At 36.5% G+C, this 14,735-nt stretch overlaps 1 protein-coding gene across 3 annotated transcripts in view; it reads right to left on the bottom strand.

Moving 5' to 3' along the window:
- The window catches only part of LOC149833654 (midasin-like protein), a 100,243-nt gene that overhangs the window by 17,766 nt on the left and 67,742 nt on the right, over nucleotides 1-14,735 (bottom strand). For all 3 annotated transcript variants that reach the window (XR_016432705.1, XM_090010929.1, XM_090010928.1), the window contains exons 42-46: nucleotides 14,301-14,442; nucleotides 10,841-10,930; nucleotides 10,596-10,716; nucleotides 10,299-10,453; nucleotides 10,066-10,176 (exon numbers count right to left, since the gene is read on the bottom strand). Coding sequence is in view for 2 of the 3 variants with exons in the window: in XM_090010929.1 (XP_089867055.1) it covers nucleotides 10,066-10,176; nucleotides 10,299-10,453; nucleotides 10,596-10,716; nucleotides 10,841-10,930; nucleotides 14,301-14,442 (619 nt within the window). In the remaining variant the exon portion in view is untranslated. The remainder of the gene's footprint in view (nucleotides 1-10,065; nucleotides 10,177-10,298; nucleotides 10,454-10,595; nucleotides 10,717-10,840; nucleotides 10,931-14,300; nucleotides 14,443-14,735) is intronic.

A 14,735-nucleotide genomic window follows, 5' to 3' on the forward strand; every position in this document is an offset into this window, starting at 1 on the left:
TTTCAAGCTGTGGTAAATGAGGACTACACAAAAACACACAAAGGGAAGCACAGAAGTTTAGTTTTCTCAACAAGAGCAGCCCATTTTTTTCAGAAAAATTGTTTCTACCATTCATTCCCCCATTTTTTCCCCTTTTCAGTCTGAATGTCCCTTTAGGTTCAGATAGGCGAGCTGCCAATCTGTCTGCCCATTTTGCAGATCCACATTCGCCTCTGTGACCAACGAGTTCCCCTCCATTTTTCCTTGGTCCATTAGGAGGTATCGCTGGGTGACAAGAAGTCCACAGATTGGAACAAACTGGTTTAACTAGGGATAGTGCTGAAAAACAATTAGCACATAGTTGCACATACGCCATTTCAAAATCCAAGGTAATGTTTTTCATCTCCAACATGGAACGAGTAATGTGATGTATTTCAGCAAAATGTTAACATTCATATGAACATTTTTTATACAATGGGAGAGTACTTACAGAAGATAGACTGGTAATAGTAAATCTAACTACTATTTGACAAACAAAAAATTCAATAAGAGAAAATATACAAGAAAGAAACACAAAAGATTTTCAGCTATACTCCAGAATTAAGACCAGTATTCCCAAGGAAAAGATCTTTCAGATTTGAAATTCCACAATGGGGAGCAGAAGAAAGGTAAATGATTACATAAATCATATAAGAACACAACCACACCCGTGCAGGTGTGACACTTGGACACGGCTTATGAAGTGTTAGTGTGACATTGTTGTTGTGTGTTCGTCTAAAGCTCCTATGTGGCTATTGTGCTTTGCCCTCTTTTGTGAGATTTGTATTGAACTCTTGTTTGAGGTGTGTGAAGAGCTCTTGGTTTCATTACATGGTACCAGAGCCCTTGCTAGTTTTGATATTGGCATAAACATGTTCGTGTGAACGTGACATCGTAGATCGTATGATCGTGGACTCGTGGTGCCCAAAAGAATTCCGCCTTCATTCACTTCTTCCTCTCCATCTCTCTTTCTCTTCTTGTACCTATGGAGGATGAACGAGAAGTGATTACCACCATTCCCGTGAGGCTCGATGACACAAACTATGTGATGTGAAGATCCATAATAAAGCACAAGATTTGGAAAAAGGGCCTTTTTAATATATATATATATATATATATATATATATATATATATATATATATATATATATATATATATATATATTTCTTTTGTAATACCCAATAGGGGAAAATTAGTCTTTTCACATTGTACACGCATATCCTAAAAGATATGCTCTTTTTCTCATTTCCTTTTTTCTTTCTTTTTTTCTTTTCTTTTTACTTTTTTCTTTTCTTTCTTTATTGGTTGAGAGGGGTCCGCATAGAGTCGTTGGACCCCTTCAACGGTCATAAATATGACCGTTGGAAGGGCTCCAACGACTCTATGGGAGCCCCTCCTTGGGTCCCTTAGTGTTGTATAAATAAGGGGCTTGGCCCCATGTATTCTTTAAGCTTCTAGTGAAGCCTAATGTGAGTGAAATATATATTTTCACCTTATTTTGTGTGTTTTACCACTTTTGTGGTTATTGCAATCTTGCCCATTAGTGGCTTCTTGTGTATGTGCGTTCGTGCTTGCTCTTGGAGATATCACCTCACTCATTTGGCACTTCATAACATGGCATCAGAGCCTTGGTTGAGAAAGCTTCATTAGATCCTCTTTTGACAAGTAATATCTCTCCTCCTTCTTGCTTTCAAACTCATTTTCTATAAATGGCCAACAAGGATGCAAAAATCGACCTCTCATTCAAATTGAATGGGACCGATTACCGAATGTGGGTGGCCGCTATGGAAAATAACCTCAAAGGTAAAAAACCTTGGGGTTATGTGTGTGGAACTATTCCTGAACCACAATTAAAGTTAACTAAGTTTGAAGGGAATGAGGAAAGAGATTTAAACGAAGATGAAAAAGAGAAGGTTATTCTTGACTTCTCTTCAAAAATGGAAGATTGAAAACGTGAGCATGCTAAAATTCTAGCATGGTTCATGAATAATACCGAATTAAAAATTTGTGCAAATCTTGCAAAGTTCAAGAAGGCTAATGAAGCTTGGTTCTTTATGAAAGGCATGTACACTCAAAGAGACCTTACTAGGCATTTCTTTCTACAAAAAAAGGTAAGAGAAACCAAGCAAGGTAATATGAGTATTAGGGACTATTATAGTGCCCTATCTTCTTTATGGGATGAACTTGTTCTTCTCGAACCTCAATGAGAAGGTAGTGCTATTGCCACGAGGCAAGAGCAAATGGAAAAAGAAAGGTTTTTTCAATTTATTCATGGACTTCGTCCCAAATTAGAGCAACTTAGAGGATCCCTTCTTCATAGGACTTCTACTCCTCCAAGTGGCATTTTGGCCGACTTATGTCAAGAAGAAACTCGTTTGGCCTTGAAAAGAGATGATGAAGTTCATGTCGTGTCTAGACCCAGCAACAATGTAAGATCATATAAACCACCTCATTTTTGGAAGAATAATAGTGGTGGAGGAAGAAAAATCATTTGTCATAATTGTAATGAATCGGGCCATATTCGTCCGAATTGCCCCAAATTCAAGAAGAATGTGGCTTCCGTTGGTGAAATTCCTCCAAACACAAATGAAGATTCAAAGAAGGATGGGGACATAAAGGAGTTCATCGCTCATCTTACCGAAACTCTTCAACAATTTATAAAGATGAACTCCTCTACATCATCATCCTCACCCTCCACTTCCGGTGCGGCCATCTTCTCTTTTCCAAGTATGACCTCTTGGATTCTTGACTCAGGTGCCTCCTTTCATATGACTCCAAATGCATCACTTTTGTCAAAAACAAGTCTCAATAAATTCAAATCATATGTTTCCACCGCTGATGGAACATCTTTGGATGTTGAAGACATTGGAAACCTTAAAAAAACTTAAGACCAAAATAAAGACTTTTTTGTTCCCAAAATCTGAATTATTCCAAACTTAATTTAAATCTTTTTTCCGTTTCTCAAATTACCGATTTTGAATGCAATGTCTCTTTTTCACCAACCCATTGCTATGTGCAGGATCTCTGATCCGGGAAGCGGATTTGGCAAGGCCATAAAAGGGGGGATCTTTATTATATGGATTTTTTGTCTTTGTCATCCGAATCATTTTGTAATCGCGTTCAATCTAAAGATATTGAGACTTGGCATAAGAGGCTTGGACATCCTAGTATATACAAGTTGTATCTCTTTCCTTTTTCGAAAAAAAATTGTAATACAAGTACATTTACATGCAATGATTGTATTCTTGGAAAGATTCATTCGCTTCCGTATTCGCATAGTAATTTTGTCTCAAAAAGACCTTTTGAACTTGTGCATTCCGATGTATGGCCGTCACCCGTTATGTCCAAAGGGGGGTATTCCTAATATGTTACTTTTATTGATGACTTTAATAGATATACATGGGTATACATTATTAAAAACAAATCCGGTGTCTTCACTAATTTTAAAGAATTTCATGTCCTTATTCAAAATCAATTTCAAAACAATATAGCTATATTTAGATCCGATTCTGGAGGTGAGTACATGTCTAAAGATTTTCAAAATTATTTTAAACTAAATGAAATTTTGCACCAACGATCTTGTCCTAAAACTCCGCAACAAAATGGTCTTACATAGACATTTAATTGAAACTACAAGAACACTTCTTGTATCTAAAAATGTTCCTAAAAACTTTTGGGTCGAAGCTCTTCTTACCGGAATATATCTTATCAATCGTATGCCCTCTTCTTCTTTAAAAAATGTATCACCTTTTGAAAAATTATTTAAAATTACTCCAGATTTTAATAGACTAAGGATCTTGGATGTAAATGTTTTGTGCTTGTTCAAGGACAAGATAAATTATCACCCAAAAGCTCTTGAATGTGTGTTCATTGGCTATGGTAAAAATTAAAAAAGCTATAGATGCTATGATATTCGAAACAATAAACTCTATTGTCAAGAAATGTAAACTTTCTTGAAGAACAAAATGGTTTTGATATCCACACATCTAGAGAAGACATTAATTATTCCTTCCTATTAGACTTAGCTCCTAGAATTGAGTCCCTAGATACAATTATTTGCGATAATACTTGTGATGGCATTTTACATCATAATGATATACCACAATATGGTAATGTTTCTCAATATGAGAACCTTAATGATATAAATGTATATACCCGCGGTTAGGAAATGAACATCAACCTGAAAGATATTCTCAAGACTTCTCTTTAGAAGAACCTATTGATGACAATCAACCTAGAAGATCCTCTCATAATAGTAGGCTACCACAAAAATTTGTGTCTTATGAATCTTTTTCAACTAATTATAGGACTTGTCTCATGTTGATACATTTGTATCATGAGCCTACTTCATTTAAAGAAGCTAAAGATCATTCACATCGGATTGAAGCCATGAAAATTGAATTAGAGGCTCTTAACAAAGCCCAAACTTGGAGCATTATTCGTCAACAATTAGGAAAAAGGGCAATTAGGTGTAGATGGGTATATAAAGTCAAAACCAATACAAAGCTCGTTTTGTTGCAAAAGGCTACGCCCAAGAATATGGGATTGATTATGAAGAAACTTTTGCTCCAGTAGCTAGAATGACTAGTGTGCGAACATTAATTGCCTTAGCGTCTATTAAGCAATAGCTGATATATCAACTTGATATTAAAAATGTGTTTTAAATGGAACTCTATGTGAAGAAGTTCTTATGGATCCTCCGCCAGGTCTTGAAATTGGTAAAGAAAATATTTTAAAGTTAAATAAAGCTCTCTATGGTCTTAAACAAGCACCGAAAGATTGGTATATCTTTTTAGCAAAGTAGTTCTTGATAATGTGATAATGGTTTTTCCTCATGTTATACTGATATTGCTTTGTTTGTTAAAACTTCTAATGAATACATAACAATTTTGTTGCTATATGTTGATGACATGATTATCCCAGGTAATGATAAAAAGGGTATTGACCTTATTAAAAATATTCTAAAAAAAAAATTTGATATGTCTGACCTTGGTTTTCTAAGGTATTTTTTAGGAATTGAAGTTGCATACTCCCCCAAGGGGTATGTTCTCTCTTAGATGAAGCTTGCATCCGACATTATTGTCCGGTCTGGGCTGACAGATAACAAGAAGGTGAAGATTTCAGAAGTGATCAACGCCAAGATGAGAGCCAGTAATGGCACTCCTTTAGCAGAACCCACACACATATTTATCTGTCACCGAGCCCGATATTTCTCATGCGGTTCATAGTGCAAGCCAATTTCAGACTGCTCTTTCTACCATTCACATGGTCGCAGTCATGAGGATTATCAGATATTTGAAAAGCACCATAACTAAAGGATTATTCCTACCCTATTCATCACCTCTTACTTTACTTGTCTATACTGACTCTAATTGAGGGGTTAACCCCGATGATCGTATTTCCACCACAGGTTATTGTGTGTTTTTTGTAGAGTCACTTATTTCATGGAGGTGTAAGAAGCAACAGAAAGTTTCTCTCTCTTCTACAAAAGCAGAGTATTTTTATGGTTAAGAAGTTTGTAAGATAAGGGCATTTCATTCTCAACTCCTTCAAAGTTGTGCTGCGACAACAAGAGTTCTATCTACATTGTCAGCAATAACACCTTTCATGAACAAACAAAGCACATCGAGATAGACTGTCATTATGTTCGTGATGAGTTCTTACGGGGCACCATTCAACTGCCATATGTTCCTACCAAGTACCAATTGGCGGACTTCTTCACCAAAGCTTTGTCATCGCCTCGTTTCTACTTTCTCCTTAGCAAACTCTCGGTGATCTCACCATGTGTTTGAGGGGGGGGGGGGGTGTTAAAATATGTATAACATATATATGTCTATGCGCCTATCTATATATATAAATATATATATTTCTTTTGTAATACCCAATAGAAGCAAATTAGTCTTTTCACATTGTACACGCATATCTAAAAGATATGCTCTTTTTCTCCTTTCCTTTTTTCTTTCTTTTTACTTTTTTCTTTTCTTTCTTTATTGGTTGAGAGGGGTCCACATAGAGTCGTTGGACCCTTCCAACAGTCATAAATATGACCGTTGGAGGGGCTCCAACGACTCTATGGGAGCCCCTCCTTGGGTCCCTTAGTGTGTATAAATAAGGGGCTTGTCCCCATGTATTCTTTAAGCTTCTAATGAAGCCTAATATGAGTGAAATATATTTTTTCACCTTATTTTGTGTGTTTTACCACTTTTGTGGTTATTGCAATCTTGCCCATTAGTGGCTACTTGTGTATGTGTGTCCGTTCGTGCTTGCTCTTGGAGATATCGCCTCACTCATTTGGCACTTCATTACAAGCCTATGGGGCTTGGTGAATGGATTCGAGAAGGAACCAAAGCTTGTTGATCATGCATAATTTATGTATAATTTTATACAATTTGTATGCATGATTTTGTGTGGAATGAGCATTAAAAACCCATGTTTGATTAATGTTTGGCGTAATCCTGCAGGGCATTTATTGATTTCAATTAAATAGAAAAATCAACAAGTGTTGACCCACTTGAGTTTTTTAGAAAATTCAGTTTTCATTAACAGGTTTTTAGAAATTACTTTTTAAAAGATGAGGTTTTGTAAAATGATGGAAAATTAAGACACTTTTAGAAAAAAAAATTGAAAACACCCCCTTAACCCTAACTAACTTTATAAATATGATGATTTAGAGAGAAGGGGTTGCCTTTCCCTCTTGGAATTCACTCCCCTCTCTCTTTCCTCTCTTCTCATTTCTTTTTCCCTCTTCTTCCTTTCTTCCCCTTTTCCTCTCCAGCGTCTTCTTCTCCCGTCAGCAGGTGTTGTGTGACTTGCGAACATCGTGGAAGACCATTCTGTCCTGCCCACTCCGTCGGAGGCGAACACCCTCAGGTAAGCCTCTTCTCCCCCTTTTCTTTAAATTTTAATAGTGCTGCATATAGTTTATGCTCATTAATTTTTACATGCATTAGTTTTTATATATTCTTTTAGTTTGCTGCATAGTGTAGTTTTCTTTGATTAGATTATTTCCATTTGATAGTTTAGTTTCTGGGTTTTTTTTTGTTGAAATGAAAAAAAAAGAAAAAGTGAGCTGAATTTTATTCTAAAACGGCCGACCAGATCTGTCGAACAGATCTGGCCGACCGATCTAGTGGTTGTCCAGATCTGATCTGTGGATCAGATCTGCCAGCGTAGAGCGAGACAGCCCTGATCTGCAACCCAGACTAGATCAGTCGATTTGTCAACCTGACAGACTGACTGATCTGATGTGTGCAGATCAGGCTAATCTACCGAGCCTGCAGAGTCTGATCTGCAACCAGTCTAGCCGATCCACGCAGCCCAGACCAGATCAGATCTGGTCTGCGTATTCAGACCAGGCCAGTGCAGATCCATTCAGGCAACTGCTCTGCAGTTTAGCCCAGCCTACCTTCGGCGAGCTCAGATCAGATCTTCGATATTTTTTTGTAGTTGATCTGTTTGATGTGCAGCAAACCTGCTGGTCAGGTCTGTCGAACATTAAACCAAGCCTGATCTGATCAGACTAGATCCATCCAGTCTAGCACAGCCCGATCAAGCCTGCGATCAAGTCTGCCAGCAACAGCAACGCAGACTTAGTCTGCATATATTTTTTTTCCCAGCCTGCTGCCAGCCAAGCTAACTTGAACAGACTGCTAAAACTGCATATTCTTTTATATACATATTCAGTCTGTCAGCTAAACGCTGACCTGACCAGACCAGATCAGGGTCTAGCCTAATCAGTCAACAAACTGGGGCCCGATTTGGACTGGCAGTCGACTGTCAACTGCATGTCCTGATCTGACCGTTGAAGTGTGTATTATTCTTCAAGGGGTACGGCTGAGCTGGGCTGTGTGCATTAGTTGGTTAGCGCCCCTTTTCATCAGTCTAGTATAGATAGTTGTTGGTTAAATTATTCTTTTTGCCAAGTTTCTTTTCTTTTTAGTAGAATTAGAAGTAATTAGATTGTTTGTTCTTAGATTTTATCTTCTGCAACTAACAGTAGCTAGATTAGGGAATCTAGTTGGTTTGTGTGTCCTGTGGTTTTGTGCTTTGCAGGTGGATTCATGCTTTGTTAACTAGAACGTGATAGCAAGGGTCGTGCCCGTGCGAACGAGGAAAGCTATAACGTGAGCGAAAAGAAGCCCTGCAGATTTTTGTTTTTCTTTATTTTTAATTTTTTAGGGCCACTGGCCATTTAATTTATTTGGGGTTGTAATAATTTTTATTTTCTTCTCGAACATCCGTAATATGGTAGCACGTTTCTTTACATTTAATTTTAAGGCAATAAAAGTTCGTTCGTGTTGAGTACAAAAGTTATAAATACGTTTCCTGAGTTCAACCCGGACTTCACCACTAGTGTGAACCGGTTAATTTAAGATTTGATGCACGGTTTGCACTGACAGTTTTATCGAAAAATCTCTTTTAAAATACTTTCAAGAAAAGTTGCATCACTTGTCCTCACCAAGAATGAAAATAGCCAAGAAATTGCAGTTCAAGGAAATGAAATGAATAAAGCCATTGCCGAATATGAAAAGAAATGGAAGTAGTAGAAGATCGGTCATTCTAAAATCATGGGATACTTATTAATAGTGTTGAAATAACGAAATGTTCTAACTTAGCAAAGTTTGAATTTGCTAGTGATGCTTGAAAATATTTTCAGGATATGTACTCTTTAAGAGATGTAGCTCATATATGTAATCTCCAAAAGAAAGAAAGGACCACGACCCAAGAAGATATGAGCATAAGAGAATATTACAATGCTTTCTCTCTGTTTTGGGATGAAATGGCTCTATTGGAGCCTAAGTGGCATTGCCCACTTGGCATTGAACTCCGAGAAAAGCAAATCAACACGGAGCATTTTTATCATTTGATAAATAGGCTTAGACCCGAATTTGAAGGAACAAAATCGACTCTTCTTCGTAGAGGTGTTTTGGGTCCACTTTATTACATTAGCTGGGCCACGTGGAAAACATACTGAAGTCCTAGGAGTGATATTATGTGACAACACCACAAGCTAGGTAAGAAAGAAAAATACAAAAATTATACAGAATGGCGATGTAATCATCGAGTTGAGAAGAAAGTGTGATTCCTCAGGTGCTTTTGTATGCTCATGACATACATAACTTGAATGCTCCTGCATGTCATCTACTCTTAAACTATACCTTACACTTTGAGCACCATTCGCAACCTTGTTGACTTGGAAACAGATTCCACTTCCAAATCAAAAAGAAAATAAAAGCAAAATAAAGATCGATATTGAAGAAAAAACTACAAAGATAACACAGAAAGAACTTCAACAGATCATCATTTTTAGAGAAGGCAGAGGGTCATGCAACTGAGGCTTTACCAATTTACTTCTGCAGGTTGCAGCTTTCCATGATAACATCCATACAGTTGTTGGAGAAAAATGTGGTTTATCACATTATCAGCAAGAATCAATTCAACATCACAAAGTATAGAATGTTCTAAGAAATTAACACTTTTTGTTTAATGCAATACACAACACACATCTATGCACAAAAAGATTTCTTAAGTATCAAAACAAACCCCAAAGAAATACCAGACTACACTTAACATCAACTCTGTCAATCATGTCTAGAACAAGGACTCGTGTAGTTCTAGGTCCACTTTATTCTTCATATATACTTCGCTTATCTAATCTTTAGTTTGATCATTCCGTCGTATCATAGTTAATATATCAGTACACAATCCAGATTCTTAATTTTCGTTTTCTAGAGCTAGTGAACTTTTGTATACTTCTGCACACTGCAAACAGAAAAGAAATTAGGCAGCCACTGATGTATTTCCTTTTTGGGCTCTTTTAGTGCTAATTCTGAGCCTAAATAAAGGATGAGATCATGAGAATAGGCCTCATGTGGCAAGGCCATAGCACATTTACCATATTGCATAAAATGATCCAAAGAAAGATATCTATATGTATGTGCCGCTGTGTCAAACTTCCCAACATTACCCCAAAAGTGGCAAAAAATAAAAAGGATTCTGAAACATCTTCCAAAAACAATATGAGAAAAAGAAAGATGCTTTACAACCTTCCTTTGCAGCTTTGCCTGTTTCTCTCTCAGCTCAAATAGGGCTTCTCTCTCCAATTGGTTACCATCTCTACAGTCGGTTCCAACTAAAAATTCACACTCTTCTCGAACCTAGTGAAGTGAAGCAGAAATTAGTCAAAGGTAACAGCAAATACGTATCTGTATGCATTTCTTGTGGGTAACATGATTGCATCACTTTTTTGGTGTATGTGAGTGTGATTGCAAAGTCATACCTTCATCTCAAGTTCAACTATAGAAATCTTTTCCAATATCTGAGATAACTTGTAAGCATATTTCATAACAGGATCAGGTTCATTTGGTACAACAAGAAGATGAAAACGTAAGCACCCAGTAAGTAACCAAGCACGACCAAGCTCATAAAGAGAACCTACAATACAAAGAACATGAAGCAACACAATATTAGGCATAAAATCCACTTATTTTACATAACAGAACAAGTGATCACGGATAGAAATGCAAAATGAACACCCAAAAAATGTTTATAAAGCATATAACAGTCTCATCATTACCATCAGGTACATGACACTTGAGCAAAGGTTCAATATATGGACCAACTAATGATTTGAGTATAGAATGACTCGTTGATTCAAGAAGTACCATCAACCCTTCAAGGCTTTGAAATTCTTTGCCCTGCATAGATAACAAGAATTAGTATTGACACGGGAATTTTGATGCATCACAAATTAGAAAACTTATGTCAACCATGAACACGAAAGATACCAAAAAATTATGATTATAAGAGGAAAAGGTGTACCTCAAAAGAGCCTTTTCCATCAGAACATATAAGAGACTTAATTGCTGCAAATTTCTCTTCCTCAAAGGATTTCTTATGTGCAAATATAATCTACCAAGCGAAAAAAGATTAGACCAATAACTGGTGCATAAAAAAAAAACTTATGAAGGAGAGCATCAAGTTTGCAGTGTGTGTGTGTGTGTATGAGAGATATCGGTGGTATCATCAAAATACTGCAACATTTAAATCTTTAAAAATAAAAAACAATTTAAAAGCTAAAATATCATGATATTTAGAAAATATCAGATATTATATTTATCACAATAATACCATGATATTATAGTCATAATATCATGATATTTTCAGTCACTTTTACTTTTATAGTCCTTTTCTACATTTCATCTATGCTTTTTCTTCTTTCCTTTATAGCTTTTATATTTCAAAATTTTTATAGCTTTTATTTACTTTTTTAGAAAAACTCTTTTATCTAAACATATTCTTTTTACTTTTTAAAAGTTTTAATTGCTGATATTTTACAGAGATTTACACAGAAAACCTATATTATCACAAGATTCTGTTCGCCGAGATATAGCTGAGAATGATATTTGTGACTATGGTTGAAACTCACAGGTGCAAGCTGTTTCGGCTCAGACACCATAAATGTGTACAACATGATCAATTTGCTAGGTACTGGTCCATGGATCATGTTTTCCCAACAAAAAAAATATTTTTTTGAATTGATGCATTTATGGCCATGGGTTTTCAAATCACCGCCAGAAAAATCTGCTCACACAACGAAATCCAATGTCTCAAACATCCATCCTCAGTAAACATAACATATAGATCAGTTCTATGGTGTCAAATTGAGTTGAAACAACTTGCACCTGTGAGTTTCAACACATCTACATGGTACTCTGGCCAGCCACAATGACTTTACCACACACACACACACACACACATATATATATATATAGAGAGAGAGAGAGAGAACTGAACATATTAGGCTCAATTTTCTCGTTCTTCCCAGTTAGGCCCCACAGTTTGAAGTGTTTTATGATAGATCTGAACCGTTAGATCTATTTAGCATGCTCAATTTAGTGAGAATTGACTCTTGGATCATGTATTTTTATGAGCCGGGAAAAATTGATGCCTTAATTGCCATTGATTTTGGATGACCGGAAAAAACTGTATACAGGTCAGATTCCGGTGTTCCAAAAGCTGTTCCCATTAAACAAATCCTATAGATCACATATGTGGTGTTAGATGTGACAACAAACGCAAAAAAATATGGTTTTTGAATGAGCCTATCGGAGCAGAACGAGAAAAGGGGCAGCACCAGCACATTACTCACACACACACACACACACACACACACACACACATATATATATATATATATAGAGAGAGAGAGAGAGAGATTAATGTGTTCCTTAGACCCCATATTTCGTTAGGCCCCTTCAAAAATCGCAGTTTTAAGTATTTTTTCTAACATCAAACACCGTAGATGTGATCTATAGGTTTTTTTTAGTGGGAACCGGCTTTTGGAACACCGGAATCTGACCTGTATACAGGTTTTCCAGTGATCAAAATCAATAGCTATGAAGGTACCAGTTTTTCCCAGCTCTAGAAAAACATGTTTTTTCATCGAAAAAACATGATCCAAGAGTCTATTCCCACTAAATTGAGCATGCTAAACACATCTACGGTTTAGATATATCATAAAACACTTAAAACCTATGGGCAGAACGGGGCAGAACTAGAAATGGGACCTAATATGTTCCGTTCTCATAGGAAAACCCATATGTTCGAACAGGTTTTCGTTCGAACACGCGGCATAACACCGCATGTTCTTTTTTTTTCGAAGAAATGAGAATTAGCAGCGGTTTTGAACCGCTACTAATTCTTTGTTTTCCGCACAGAGATTTAGAGGCAGTCAAGATCACCGGTAAAAATCGCAAGCAAGCAAAAAAACGACGAAGCGTCGCCGTTTCATCGCGTGCAATCAACACACACACACACACACACACACACACACACACACACACACACACACACACACACACACACACACACATATAGAGAGAGAGAGAGATAATGGGGTGCTCAACAAGCTAGTAAAACCAACTCAGAGACAATGGGTGTAGGACGCATTTTCTCTCAGACCTCTTAAATGTATGGGAGAGACAATGGGTGTAGGACGCATTTTCTCTCAGACCTCTTAAATGTATCGGCATAGATTGTTTGATAGAATTATTCCTTGTATCATGTTTTTTCAACATAAAAATAGCACTTTTAAGTCGCGAAACTTTGGTACATTGTGGACCAAACCTACATCTATATCACGGTCACATGATCCAAAAAGTTGCTTTCTACCTATGTCACATGGATACTCCGTTTTGACTCCCGTTCTGTATCCCTTAATATACAAGCCATATTGATAACTGAACAAGAAATGCACGCAGATCATATCTGGAGAGTATGATCAAAACAAAAAACTCAAGAATCATGAAAATTTTAAAATTTTATTAGGTGGTGTAGGTGCTCCTGGAGCTCCCTAACATTAATGTATCTACCCAGCAAAAAAGATTAGACCGTTAATTAGTGGCAGAAACAAAAGACTTATAAAGGAAAGCATCCAGTTTGCAGTGTGTGCCTATGTGTATACTATGGCCAACAGCATGTGCAATCAACCAAATCATTTTCCACTTTTTTCTCTCTTTTTTTGGTAGATACAAACCCTACAGATGTGATCTACATGGTCTGTTAGAGGGTCAGCCAATATTATCAAATTTCAAGACTTAAAAGTATCATATTTTTACATCAGAAGAACATGATCCAAGATCTGACTATCCCTAGCAAACAAACTATAGTGAACACATTCACGAGTCAGATTTGAGTTTGTGCAACTTGCAATTATGATTTCCCAACTAGATTCCTCACATAGTCGACTGTAGCAAATATATGTCCTTTATAGTATATATAAGTGTCTATGTTTTTATGGAAGCAAGCATATATATATATATATATATATATATATATATATATATATATATATCATGTGTTAAGTATGAACATCTGGGGGTAATGTTTGATATCTTCGTGGGTACAGAACCCCCTAGTGAAAATTTGTATTCATTTATTTTTGCACATCTGACCCTCCAGATCTGATCTACATGATTGGTTTAGTAGAAACTGGCCCTTGGATTATGTTTTTCTGATATGTACGTTGGATTATGGGTTGAAAAATCAATGTCCTACAAGGTACTGAATTTTCACCCCTCAAAAAAACACAAGTTTATGTCAAAGAAATACAATCAAAGGGTTAATTCCTACTATTTTGACCATGCTAAACACATCAATGGGGTCATATTTGGTCAAAACAACCTCCCCCTATAAGTTCCAACTTACCTACGAGGGTAGAAAATACTTTCACATATGTGTGTGTGGTGTGAATAAATGCATGTAATGCAGTGTACAGTACCTGATTGAAGAGGGAGCGTGCAGCAGAATGAAGCACAGTTTTCATGTTTTTCCTAGGAGAACCATGATGCCAAAGATATCTAGAAGAAACTCTAAGTTGAAGAAGATAAATTCCATAATCCTTGATTGAAACTTCATTTGGACTGCAATAGCAGGAAACATAAGACAATATTGCACCAAGAATAGAAAGCAAAAACATTAGATGCACCTCAATTTACAATACTATAGTGACAGCATTAGAAGAAGATAAACTATATTTACTTGTCAGGCAAATGTTAGTATCTTGGAATTTTAGAAATAATTTTAGGGAAAACTTTAAAAAATATAATATAGTGCAGAAACTTTTGCAACAGTGCCACTTCCACCTTAAAACTGATATTTCCATCAACAAAATTGTAAACATCCAGAACTTGAAGGTCATGCTTAGAGAAAATGG

The sequence above is a fragment of the Nuphar pumila genome, chromosome 6 (genome assembly GCF_984573655.1).
Source record: "Nuphar pumila chromosome 6, dmNupPumi1.hap1.1, whole genome shotgun sequence".
Taxonomy (NCBI): Eukaryota; Viridiplantae; Streptophyta; class Magnoliopsida; order Nymphaeales; family Nymphaeaceae; genus Nuphar; species Nuphar pumila.